The following is a 12781-nucleotide window of genomic DNA, read 5'->3' as shown; positions in this document are numbered from 1 at the left end:
GAATTGAGAGAAATGGTTGCGAGATTCTAAGGAGAGCCGAGGCCATTCGGTTATTGATAGACTAGCTTTTGATTAAAGCAACTTTTCATCGAACCAAGAAAAAAAATTGTCAAGAAAACTCCCTAGAAAGAAATATATACTTTTTAACGTTTTCCGTACACGCGAATCCATTAATATATCAAAGATGGAATATCGATTATTTTACAAAACATCGCGAGGATATGTTTATATTTTGAACGAAAAAATGTCTCGATAGAGAGAATAACAAACGGAAATATATTGTAAATTCGAGAATGATTTCGAAACTGGACTATTAGGTCAGTCATAATTTACCATATTTTAGAATGTCTAAATCGAGTCCATTTTAAAAACAAACCGAATATAACCTTTCGGTAATGCGCTCACCTTTTTAAATGTAATGGATTATTTCACTACCAAATATATATTTCTTTCGTAATATCAAAAGTTCATAAGATACGTTCCATAAGTATGACACTTCCTGTACTGTAGTGTGGTGAAATTAGGTTTTTGCGCCACTATTCACCATGGATCGACGCTATGTGCGTGACGACAAAGTGCAAAAGTATCAGCTCCAACTCATGGTATAAAAACGTTCTCAGTTCTTATATGGGTTCTTGCCGAGACCTAGTTATTCTTCGACCATGGGTTAATTCTAAGTCAGTTGCCAAAAAATATTAGCATTCGGGTCACAATTTATTTTTCAAGTCAAAGTTAACTTCAGTGAGAAAAAAAGAGAAGCGGTCGGAAGAATTAAATTATATTTGGGCATCCAGTGGAATTTCATTATAACTTAAATTAAACGTGGGTAACCGTGACAAGGCCTTAGTGGTGGCCCTATTATTATTATGTTTTTGTTATTATTTCCTTACTGTCTGTCTCGTTCTATCTCCAGAGAAAGAATCAATATCTAAACATTTACGAAATGGGGACGAATGGGGTCCCGAGTAGCGAGCGGCCTTTGCCTTCCTCGGCTTTGGCCCCCGCCTTAATTTGGGGCCAGGTAAACTTAGGTAATTCGTCTAGCGTCGACCGAATCGGTAAGCCTACCTTGGACTATTCAGGCTTTACCTTCCTTCCCTAGCTCACCACCCTGGTGCCGATCGATCCGAGCCTTTGGGGAATAGAAATGGGCCGACCACGTGATAAGTTACCTGCACGAGGGAAATAAAAATGTAAGTCCCTGTATGGGTCTCTTTTCGGCGGAGCGTTCAAGCGTTAGGAACGCGGCTTCTCGTTCGGTCCCGAAGAGTATATATTTCAGAAAGCGGAGTTTGTTCGTTTTTCATCGCCAGAAGAGCACGCGGTCCAAGTCTCGCGTTTAGTTCCGAATTTGACTCCTTGGCGTTTGCCCGACCGAGGTTTCAATAACCAGGTAACTAATTTGTTTTGAATTAGGAACTACAAAATGTATAGTTTGTTCAGGAAAGTTTTAATTTAATTATAGTTTGATTAGAATTAACAACAAAATACGTTTTGGCCCATTTTTTTTCTTTGAAATTACAAAAAACAAAGCAATTCGAATTAAAGAAATTTTTTGTTTATACTTGAAACAACAATGCCTACTTTGCGTTCTGACCCGCGTCTGAAAGTGTCCATTGAACTTCATCATGGACATAGTGACCCTTTGAACTGAAATATGTCAGGATAAATATTTTTTTTTGAAATCGGAACTCATGTCCCATACCTTTAAATGTGTAAAATTATTATGAATTGTACATTATCAAATTTGACCAGAACCGCGGAAATTATTTATGTTTTTAGTTTCACCTTTTCGGCATCTAGTTGAGTGAAGCGATAGATACGACATTTGAAATTATACAAATCTCTTGGTAAAACTAAACCCATTTAAGTCTAATGTTCTTTCCATCTACAATACTTGATAAACCTATTCAATGATAAATAAAAGGTATCCCGTATCATAGTCATGTCCAACCGACCAGATAATCGACGGGTAAACAATTACACAAAGTGAGTGTGGTCATAGTATAGTCATGTTTGACAAGCCAAGCGAGGAGGCTTATAGAAAAAGAGAAAAAGATTGACACAAAAGAGATAGGTTTGACCCTTGCCGAGGGAAATTGTTATTGGCCACACCGCGACAAATTGAGAAGGAAGCAGCTAGCATCAGTGATTGTGTTGACGATTATTGAAAGATAAGGACTTTGAGAGAGCCGCCTCTATTTACGAGTTGAGAAAGAATAAGGTACTTTCATTCAGTTTGCTCGCTTGCCGATGGTATCTTGAGTTGTAAACAACGGCTTGCCATTCGAATCGAGTCTCGTGGAAGAAGCGCACTCGAAGCCACTGCAACGATCAAGAAAGAGAATAACTCTAAGATTAATGATTTTCTTTCGTGACTTTCCGACCTATTACTCTCCTGGCTCTCCATATTTCCTGGAGTTAGCTCAGGGGTTCGTCGCGGCACAAACCACGGCTCTCTAATGGTCTAATACCATTTAGCCGAAGAGGATAATAGAAGAAGGATGACACAGTCTATCCTCTTAATACTTTAGTTATGTTTGCTCTCCTGCTCGTCAAACTTCAGATGGGCATCGCACCGTGGGGTGAATTCTAGAACTGTTTGGTACTAAGTCCCCAGAAATAAACCCACAAACCTGGTCTTGACGTTGGACAAAAACCCAGCTTGGCAAATAGTTAAGCTCTAATAGAGTAATGATGAGGGAACTATTTATCGCGTATGAGATTCGGTTTAGTAACCTTGCTCCAAATGTAAAGATGATGTTGGGAAGAATCGTGTTACAGTTACCCCGCTTTGTGGTACACTTCTCTCGAAGAGAAGTATTATATACTTCTGCATTTAGGCATAGGAGATACGTCTTGAATATTGTATCGTCCCTAACATATCTTATCCTTCTTTGTAGGAAGTAGCAGTGAATGTATGTACACCAGTATATACGGATATTAGTCTAGTAAAAACTATTTTTGAACTGTCCCCGTCTGCTTTTATGAAGCGATCACCGGAAGTTAAGGGAGGGGACAGCGGGGTTACTGCAGGTTGATACTATATATGTTTCTTCGTTCTATCATATTATCAATTAAGGACGTGCGCCTCCGGTAGGGAAAAATAATACTTATTAGATAATTTTTCTGATCCATCATTTGAAAATTAACCCTGTCAACATGGATTTCCACCCCGGGTGGCCGGTGAGGTGTCCGTCAAAGCCCAATGACTCCAGTCTTATAGTGGCGCTGTATATCTGTATCAGGGTCACCAGGCCTGAGGTATTTGAGGTCAAAGGCCACCATATGGCGTAATTAAACTGTCACATTTTCTCGTGCATCCCAGAACTATATGTATATGTTTTAAATAAAAATAAACAACTTATCAAATAAAACTTATAAACTTATGGTAAAATGAATATTGCTCCGCATTAATTAATGTGCAAATTTAAACAGGAAACTCTTAATTTTTTCCCTAAATTACACTTCATTACGAAACCGTCTTTTAACATCAAGGTTGATATCTGTAAATATAACATTATTCGTTAATAACCTTAATTAAAGTAAAGGTTTTTCGGTTCGTAAACATAAAGTTCAACGCTGATAATATGCGTGTTTGAACGTCCTTAAGATAAATATTGCAATTCGGGTCAATTACTCCTAACCGAAGCTTTTATGCTTGGCTACCATCCTTTCCCCTACTATAGTAACTAATTATTAAGGGAGGAATCTATGCGGGCCTGGTATTGACGGCACCCAGTTCGGGCTCTGGGCCCCCGCGAGCGCGGTTAAATGTCTTTCGGAGCCACACCCAATCATCTTTCTATATTCCCTCCCTAACATTCGCTTCCAGGTCAGGCTGAATTAATTCAATTAATCCCATTTAATGACCTCTAGTATTAGAAAAACGTTATATTGAATGAAAAAGAAACACTTTTCTTTTTAACCTAGACCAGGTACCTGGGGAACGCGTTACGCTCACCTCTGTGATGGGTATTTCGCATTTGTTACTTTCTAGCTATAGGACTAAAATGCAAAGTCGTTATTGAGATATAAACAATGCCTTAATATAAATTATAATTATTATTATCTTAATTGCTGCCTTAAATATTATTCACGGATGAGATTAGTGTGCGCCATCCCAACAATTAGGCAGTGGAATTTATGACAATGAAATAATATTGTGTTAAAGATAAGATGCAAAACTGATCAGCGTGAAAAGTAATTGAGAATTCATAAATACCGTTAGTTTTTTACTTTAGGTTATGGATTCGAGATAATAGTTACACAGTCTAGCAATTTTTCATAAAATGTTCGGCTGCCAAATTATGTATCGGTGTCCCGCCAAGAAAATTAGGTCCCCCCCCCTCGATGGAAAATAAAGAAGAAAAGAAAAAAATGGTTATAGTTAAGGTGTGGTCCAAAATTAAGTTTATAAGAAAATGGAAGGGAAAAAATTGGCTTTTGAATTTCTCTTCATTCAGTTTGCATTTACATATTTTTAAGGTCAGAAGCTAGACGCGACTCAGGAAATCGTCATGGTGCGAGATGTGAGAGTAGCTTATCTCCTCGAAGTGTCATCCTTTAACAGTGGAGACGGGAAGAGAAAGATTCCCTGTGTCGCTTCTATTTCTTTCTGGTTGTATCATAATAGTTAGCTCAGGAGTTTTAGATAGAAGTGAAAAGCGAGTCAAAATGGAATTATGTTATTAAACTAAATCCCAGTACAGATATTGAGAATTACGTGGGATATGGTGGCAACTTTGTAGCAAAAGTAAATGTTCGTTTTCCTTATCTTCCCCTTAATTTTAATTATTAATGGTTAAGAACTAAAAATAATTATTTATTCAGTAACCTTACCAACCTCCTTCGTAATATTCTAAGGGATTTATTACTAATTAACATTCAATTCTGGTTGTACCGGAAGAAGCTATAGTATAAGCGTAAATATACTTTCCCGTTTTGTTTTTCTTTACAATGATCTGTATACAATGGTGTGAAATAAAACTCCGCTTTCCGCTCTCGGAGGTTGTCAGATTAATCAGGACGCACGCTTCGTCTCTCGAGTTAAAATTGTTATAAATTTTTTTAACTCTCCTTCAGTAAAAGACCTCTAGTTATATCAGAAGTATATAATACTTCTCTTCGAGAGAAGTGTACCACAAAGCGGGGTCATTGTAACATGATTCTTCCCCCAACATCATTTTACATTTGGCGCTTAACTATTTGCCAAAGCGCGCTTAGTTGGGAATTTTTGTCCCACGTCAAGACACTCAAGGTTTTTGGGTTGATTGTTGCGGATTTAGTATCAAACTGCACGGTGCGATACCCATCTGAAGTTTGATGAACGGGAGAGCAAAGAAAAAGGGTGCAACAAAAGTATTAAGAGGATACCATAGTGTCATCCTTCTTCTATTATCCCCTTCTGCATGTATTAGATAGCCGGTGGAGAGTCGAGCGGCTGGCTTCTCCAATTTTAAAATCGTTTGCACTTCCTTATTACGTACTTTCATCCACGCTTATGGGTGTACGTTTCGTCTTGGACAATGGCCAAGCTTGAGAATTAGGCTATTATCTACCGGTACCGACTTATAGCCAGCCCTTTAGCCCACTTAAGTCTACAGTAAGTCAGTATCAAGTTTAAATGTCATCACGTTCAATGCTAGCCACCATCTTATCTGTAATCTTTGATCTTCTATAGAGATAAAAGCGAAATTAGGTTTCTAATGCATCGACATTTCAATCTGACTACGCTTTAACCATCCCTTGTTCTTGTTCCATGCATTTAGTGTTTCTACTGTTTTTTTAAGCATAATTTAAAGAGTATTATAGCCTTGATCGACGTTCATTAGGGTACTAGATTAAAATTCTGTTTTCCATCTTTTGTTCTAGGGTTAGCAGTCTGGAAATGACGTAGTAATGGCTCAGAGCAATGGACGTAGGCCTTCCTGGAAAGTACTGGCGGTAAGAGATGAAATTTATGGGTATTAATATGAAGGAAAAATAGAAAGACAGGCACTGGCGTAAATATTTGAGCATCTTTTATAGCGGCATATTACATTTATTTTTATTGTTCTAAAATGATGCCAGGGTTATTTTATCACCAACGAACTAATTATAACAAATTAAATAATTAGTTGCTCAGACGCAAAGGAGACATACGGAGGTCTCTCTTTTCTCAATCAAGATGCGGGTTGGAGGGCGGGTTGATTTTACGTCGTTGTCGTCCCTCGTCAGTTTAAATTTAAAACTTTAAACGGATTTATGGTTACAAGTGTTAAAGAGGGCTCAGCTAGGGCGACCCGCTTTTATTCCTCGTTACAATGAGTTGTACGTTGACTTCGAGAATAAGCTATGTGGTAAATAAAAGACGGTGTTACAATTAACAACGTAACGTCAGTGTTCAGTGTCAGATAGTAAACATATCTTTATAACTTGATCTATGTTTATCGTTTAGCTCTCGTTGTCCCGTCGGTGGAATGTCTCTTTGGTGGTTTTACTACTGTTCCTAACATGCATTAGTTTCCTCAGGTAATTAATTAACCATTTTTCATTAATTATGCCTATTTACGATATGATATAAATATGTAATTTGATAAACCGAATGAATAGCTGTACTCTAACGAAGTGTATTTATAATACTTTTTTAATGGATTTATAATCCTTATTGTAATGGGGGTGACCGAGTTAGAACTTCCTTCAACGTCGCTTGTAGATATTTCTGACGAGAACCTTTAAAGTTTTGTCTCGTTTCAGAATGACCGTCGTGCAACAACAATTGACTGTCGTTACTCGAGTCTTTTCCAGCAGGTGCAGGTATTTTTCAAATTATTTACTAAACTGAAATATGCAATTCAAAGAATAGAACCATTTGTACTGTGTGTGTAAATACACTAAACCGTTCTCCAAAACTTAGTATAAAACGTATGAAATTTCGATTGAAGTTTTTCTTTATTCAATTACAGCTTTTTTTATTTACTTTTCCCCAAAACTCACTCGTTTTGCTCCTTATTTCAAATAAGAGAAGATAAAAAGCTCTCCCATCCGAAATAATGTTTCCGTGTTCTTTTCAAATCGACATCGCGTCGTCGTTTTTGACGTTTCTAGCTGTGCCATCTCCCTAACGTTTTATCGCTGCAGTTTCAACCCTTTCTACTGACTAGAGGTTGACGTACCCGAAGTTATCACTTCTCTCAAATTCGAATACAATACTATGTACCGAGATGCAATACTAGACTTCGTTTTAGTATACTTTAGGTTAGTCTATTTTCTTCGGGATTCGGTGATGTCCTGAGAAGGAAGGTAGGAATGTAGGAAGGTGAGCTCGCGGGAAATGCTTTTTTTCCCTTTTCTGGCTCCTCGTTAACGAGCGTTTCGACGCGTGTAGTTGAGTTTCCCTGTCAAGCGTTTGAACGCTCTCCTATAGAAATTTCGGACCAGTAAGCGGAGAGCTCCTCTGAATGTTTCCAGGAAATCGCGGTGAACTGTCACGCCATGGTGAGATAAGAGTTTATTAAAATAGCGCCCCGTCGTTTTAGATGTGGGAAGGACTGACTCGACTGAGGTTTATTTTTTCTTCGAGTGTCGGAGTGTATACGTATGAACTGAAAAAATTTATCCGAAGAAGTTGACATCACTATGAATTCAGAGCTAAATATCTAGGAGTTGCAATAGACAAGTACTAGCAGAAGGCATTGTTTGTGAGCGAGAAATGTTTGGCATTCCTAATCGGTGTTTATGTGCTGTACCTTTGACTGTACCAAAGCGAGGATTAGTTATTTGTATCTGTGAATCGATGTAATTTGAATCTGAGAATATTTAGCCCCATGGTTGGTAGAGTTCTTTGTTCATACAAGGTCCGAGATTCACTATGAGGAAAACATCGTCGTAGTTAGTTTCTCCAAGGTATGAAGGAGCGCTTTATATTTCTATTATTGCAGGTACCCCGTTCCTCCGAAATCGATGGAAAGCTATTGTCCGCCAGCTACTAACATCTTTTTTCTCAAGACTCACAAGTGCGCGAGTTCTACCGTCCAGAACATCTTGATGCGTTTTGGGGACACGCGAAATTTGTCTTTTCTGCTTCCGCACCAACACAACTACATCGGTCATCCTCAACCGTTTTCCATCTCTCTCCTCTCAGCCGAAATGACGCCGACAATTGGCTTCAACATCTTCTGTCATCATACGCGGTAGGCGAAGTTTATCTAGGATGGTTTGCATCCCTTTTGCCGCTATAAATTACAGTTACAGCAGCCATAATTAAATAAATGTTAATCAATGATCCAATTTATCGCTTTTAGTTTCGATCAAGAAGAAATCCGTTCAGTCTTACCAGCGGACGCCGTCTTCGTAACAATTCTCCGGTACCCAGTCAGCCTCTTCGAGTCCTTGTACGGTTACTATGAAATGGAAAAGCACATTGGAAAGACGCTGGAAGAGTTTGCCCTCGAATCTGATTCGGCTTCCAAAGAGTATCTTAGACTAAATCGTTTCGGTCAGCGAATCGGCGTCAATCAAATGCTCTTCGATTTGGGCTTCCAGGAAAAAGATTGGTCCAATTTGACACGCCTTCGCCAAGAGGTTCTGCCGGAAGTTGAGAAGAACTTCCATCTGGTGATGATTGCGGAGCTTTTCGACGAATCTCTGATTCTATTGAAGAATCGCCTTTGTTGGAGCACCGAGGATATCGTGTATTTCGCCCAGAATCAAAGAACTCGAGGAACAGTCCTCAACCTATCCGAATCGGTCCGTGTCCAATTAGCCGAGTACAACAAAGCCGACATCATCTTGTACGACTACTTCATCGACAAAATGGAACGTGCCATCGACGAGTTTGGTCGCGAGAAGATGAAGGAGGAAGTGGCGAATTTGAGAATATGGAACAAACTATTTTTCGACCATTGCGTTCAAAGAGTAGAGGTCAGCGGGAGTCCTAGCCTTTCGGACAGAGCGCGCACGTTTAGCGACAACGTTTATTCATTCGTTCTTAAAAAAGGCGTTCGCCTGGCCGATATTTGTTATCGGTTAGCAACCGCCGAGTTGCCTTACACTGAAAAACTTCGAGAAAGACAACGAAGATTGGTTTCTTCCAATAGCCAAGAATCAGCGTGCCAGTATGATATAGAAAGATCTCGGTGATAGTACTAGCTTCCTAATTATTCGTTAGTTATCTAGCCAATTAATCGATGCACTATTAAAGAAATTAACGTATCCAAAATAAATCGTCATATCATCAAAGACAATTTAGAATACAGAAACGCCTTTTTGGTCACGCGATCTCTTTTCCAGTCCCTTTGGTAGAGCGGAAATATTCATGGAATCAATGAATAATTTATTGGTTTATGTTCCTTGGATTTTTTTAGTGCTATGGTTGACACGATGGTACCATTATGAATGTTAAAGGGACTGGAACAATGATAATTTTCGATATGCCAATTATACTGCCGAAAAAATACAGAAAGGAATTTTTACACTGAACTATTTTAGCAAGGTTTTTCGTAGGCTGGAGGATCATCGCCTTTGACCATATTCCTCCACTGATAACGAAATTTAGAGTGATATTTAAGGAGCAACAGCTCTGGAATCTATTTCTATCACTTTCAACTTTCATCTCCATGGGATAACGGACAATTATTGTGATAGTGGATAAGCCTTCAAAAATGACCGACAATGCCTCTATTGATTTTGAATTCAGTTGGAAAGGTTTCCGGGGCTTTGATTACTGTTGAAATTCATTACACTGTGACTAGTCAATATCCGAAACACTTCAAGCTGCTATTTTTTAACATTCTCCAATTTAGACGAAACAAATATGAGCTATTTAAATAATTGAATAAAGTAGTATAAATGTAAATACCAGAACAAATATATTTATAAAATTATATTATGATGTATGATCAGAATTCCTCTGATATAATGAAATTAATTAAAATCTCAATCTACTCTAGCAATGAAGTTTCATTAACTATTTCTTTCACCAGCGATTTCAGCTGACGAATATGTCATATTGACCCAGATAGTTAAAATCGCGCGAAAAGCTTCGGCACATGCATCGAGAATAAGGTGGGAGGTGGATTGAAGTTCCCGCCAAACTTTGAATGAGGTTTTTATAGATACAGCAAGTTTGATCAGCACCTTATAACGCGTTATCTATTTAAACTTAATTGAAATATAGTGGCAAAATATAAACTAATTTATGAAAATTTTCATTAAATAAAAGCATTTAATTAATTTCATATGTGCTAATTTTAATATTTAAAATTGTAAATAATAAGAATTTTATACATTATTATAGCTGAGGTATTTGCATATAGATGACGCTTTTAACAGAAATTTTATCCTCACACTCAGACAGATACCACGGAGCTTCTCTCTTGGAGCCTGGAGGAGAGAAAGGTTATCTTCCCTCTTCCAAGCTCTATTCTTCTGTGAATGAGTAACCCTAAAAGTTGAGTAGTATACCTGGACTGCTTACAAACGGTAGGGAATCCTGGAGTGAAATGTTTTTCATAAAGAATGGAAATTTAATTTAGTGGTCACTAGCACCTCAGAAATTTAATTTATAAACCGGTCCATTTGAGTTTTATACTGGTCGGTACAGCTTCTCCAAAAAAGATCCTCCTTGGTCACGGACTTACGGCGTCTGCTTTCTATACGCCACGATTTCGCTAAGGCTTAGTAGCACTTAACGAAATGGGAAAATTAAATGTAACGTTATTACGTTATTTGACAAAAGATGACTTCAGAATTCTTACATCGGTTAGTATAATTAATGATTAATAAATTTTAAACGATTTTTAACTGAAAATTATCTTTCAAAGGTTGAAATGGGTATGAAAAACCATGAACTAGTACCTGGTCCCCTTGTGGCCACCATTGCCAACATCAAGCATGGTGGATGTCACAAACAACTGATGGAACTATCCAAAAATAAGCTTCTGTCGTACGAAAGAGGAAAAAGATGTGAGTAATATAATCATGTTGATATATTCCCATAATTAAATTGAATTAATCTTCATAGATGATGGTTATCGCTTGACCAATATGGGATACGATTACTTGGCCCTTAGAGCTCTAACCGCTAACGGAACCATAGCTTCAATTGGAAATCAAATTGGTGTCGGAAAGGAATCAGGCATGTTTAAATTTTAAGTTTGATGTTTCAATAAATGAACTTTGTTTAATGATTTAAATAATGCAGAAATATTCTTGGTGGCTTCTGAAGAGGGTGAAGAATATGTTCTCAAAATTCATAGACTCGGGAAAACATCCTTTCGCAAACTGAGAGAGAAGAGAGACTATCATCTTCATAGGAACAAAACTAACTGGCTTTATCTTTCACGTTTAGCCGCTGTGAAGGAATTTGCTTTTATGAGTGTAAAAATATTTAACTTATTAAACTAATTAATCTAATTATTATAAATTATGTAAATAAATAGGCCAATCTTTTTCTCATTAGGCTCTCCATGAAAGAGGGTTTCCCGTTCCAAAACCAATTGGTTTTAATCGTCACTGTGTCATAATGGAGTTAGTTAAAGGTTACCCTTTATGCCAAGTTAAGGAAGTAGGAGATGCATCGGCTCTTTATAGCACCATGATGGATCTAATTGTAAATCTCGCTAATCACGGTCTAATTCACGGAGATTTCAATGAATTTAATTTAATGGTGGATGAGGATGATAATCCAACAGTTATTGATTTCCCACAAATGATTTCAACCTCTCATCCTAATGCGGAATGGTAAAATAAAAATGTTTACAATATAAATATCTTAGATTAAAAGTATAGAGTAATGGCAGCCCTCTGCCTTCGACTGTATTAAGCTCTATGGGGAAATAACATGGGGTGCCATTAGTCTATTAATTTAAATTTATTTAGGTATTTTGACCGGGATGTAAAATGCATTAGAGATTTCTTCGTGAAAAGGTTTAATTATGAGAGTGAATTACATCCAAAATTTTCTGATGTTGTGTAAGTAACTAAATTAAATTTATTAATTAAGAAAACTAGTAATTAATCCGTTAAAATGTTTCTTTAATATTAAAATTAACAAATAAATCATTTCTTTTAAGTCGTGAGCAATCTTTAGATTTAGAAACAGCGGCTAGTGGTTTTTCAAAAGATGTTCAAGAAGAATTAACGGAGGTAGAACAGTTTTACATTAAATCATGGTTTTTGTTTATTTCTGAAGGAAAAATTAAATAATTCATTACTTTAACAGGCTTTAACGCAAATGTCATCAAATACAGCTAGTGAAGGTTTAACTCCCGCTAAAATTGAAGGAAAAACAGATACAAACGCAAGTGAAAAAGAGGAAGAGGAAAATCAGGAAGAAACTGAATGTAGAACGCGGGAAGAAACAGATCCTGAAGATTTAAAGGCTTCTTTAGCTTCTAAAAAGGATTTATTAGAGGATATTGAGAAAGGGACTGAAGAATTAGAAATTGATTCAGATTTCAGTGATGATAATAGCGATGATTTCGGAAGTGTTTCAACCAATGCCACAATCGCACCAGCAGAAATTAAAAGCCGAGTTAGAAAACAAATTTTGAAAGGACAGAGAAAAATTGTTATGAGTAAATCAAAGGTCAAAGGAGAAGCTTGCGCAATAAATAGGCAAAAAAGAGATAATAGAGATAATATTAAACAATCTCTAAGCGGATTTTGGGCCTATTGAACAAAAATGTATAAGATTTATGACTAATGTACGTAATTAAAAGAAAATTTTTGAATAATTAAATATCTGAATTATTTATTTAATTATTTCCTTAAAATTCCTTTTGCAAATCGCAAAAAT

The 12781-nt window shown here is 37.1% G+C and overlaps 2 protein-coding genes across 6 annotated transcripts in view; both read left to right on the top strand.

Annotated features, from left to right (window-relative positions):
- Positions 1-9962, top strand: part of LOC149609965 (galactosylceramide sulfotransferase-like) — a 47702-nt gene extending 37740 nt beyond the window's left edge. For 2 of the 5 annotated variants that reach the window (XM_089860054.1, XM_089860051.1), the window contains 5 exons: positions 5875-5946; positions 6440-6513; positions 6739-6798; positions 7923-8174; positions 8286-9961. In XM_089860054.1, coding sequence (XP_089716180.1) covers positions 5902-5946; positions 6440-6513; positions 6739-6798; positions 7923-8174; positions 8286-9123 — 1269 coding nt within the window. In that variant the 5' untranslated portion in view covers positions 5875-5901 and the 3' untranslated portion in view covers positions 9124-9961. Of the gene's footprint in view, positions 1-5874; positions 6342-6439; positions 6514-6738; positions 6799-7922; positions 8175-8285 lie in introns of all 5 variants that reach the window. The other 3 variants (XM_089860055.1, XM_089860052.1, XM_089860056.1) reach the window with 3 other exon arrangements.
- Positions 9963-10601: 639 nt separating this feature from the next.
- Positions 10602-12724, top strand: RIOK2 (RIO kinase 2). The gene is made up of 8 exons (XM_089859803.1): positions 10602-10743; positions 10806-10947; positions 11006-11119; positions 11186-11361; positions 11444-11724; positions 11863-11955; positions 12057-12129; positions 12206-12724. Exons 1-8 carry the CDS (start codon positions 10678-10680, stop codon positions 12659-12661), a joined length of 1401 nt encoding a protein of 466 aa, XP_089715929.1. The 5' UTR covers positions 10602-10677; the 3' UTR covers positions 12662-12724.
- Positions 12725-12781: the final 57 nt, after the last annotated feature.

This window comes from Phalangium opilio, unplaced genomic scaffold (genome assembly GCF_054372755.1).
Source record: "Phalangium opilio isolate 3A_F unplaced genomic scaffold, DU_Popi_V2 ptg000344l_1, whole genome shotgun sequence".
Classification (NCBI taxonomy): domain Eukaryota; kingdom Metazoa; phylum Arthropoda; class Arachnida; order Opiliones; family Phalangiidae; genus Phalangium; species Phalangium opilio.
Note: the sequence above shows the minus strand (reverse complement) of the source record. Positions and strands in the feature narration are given on the sequence as shown.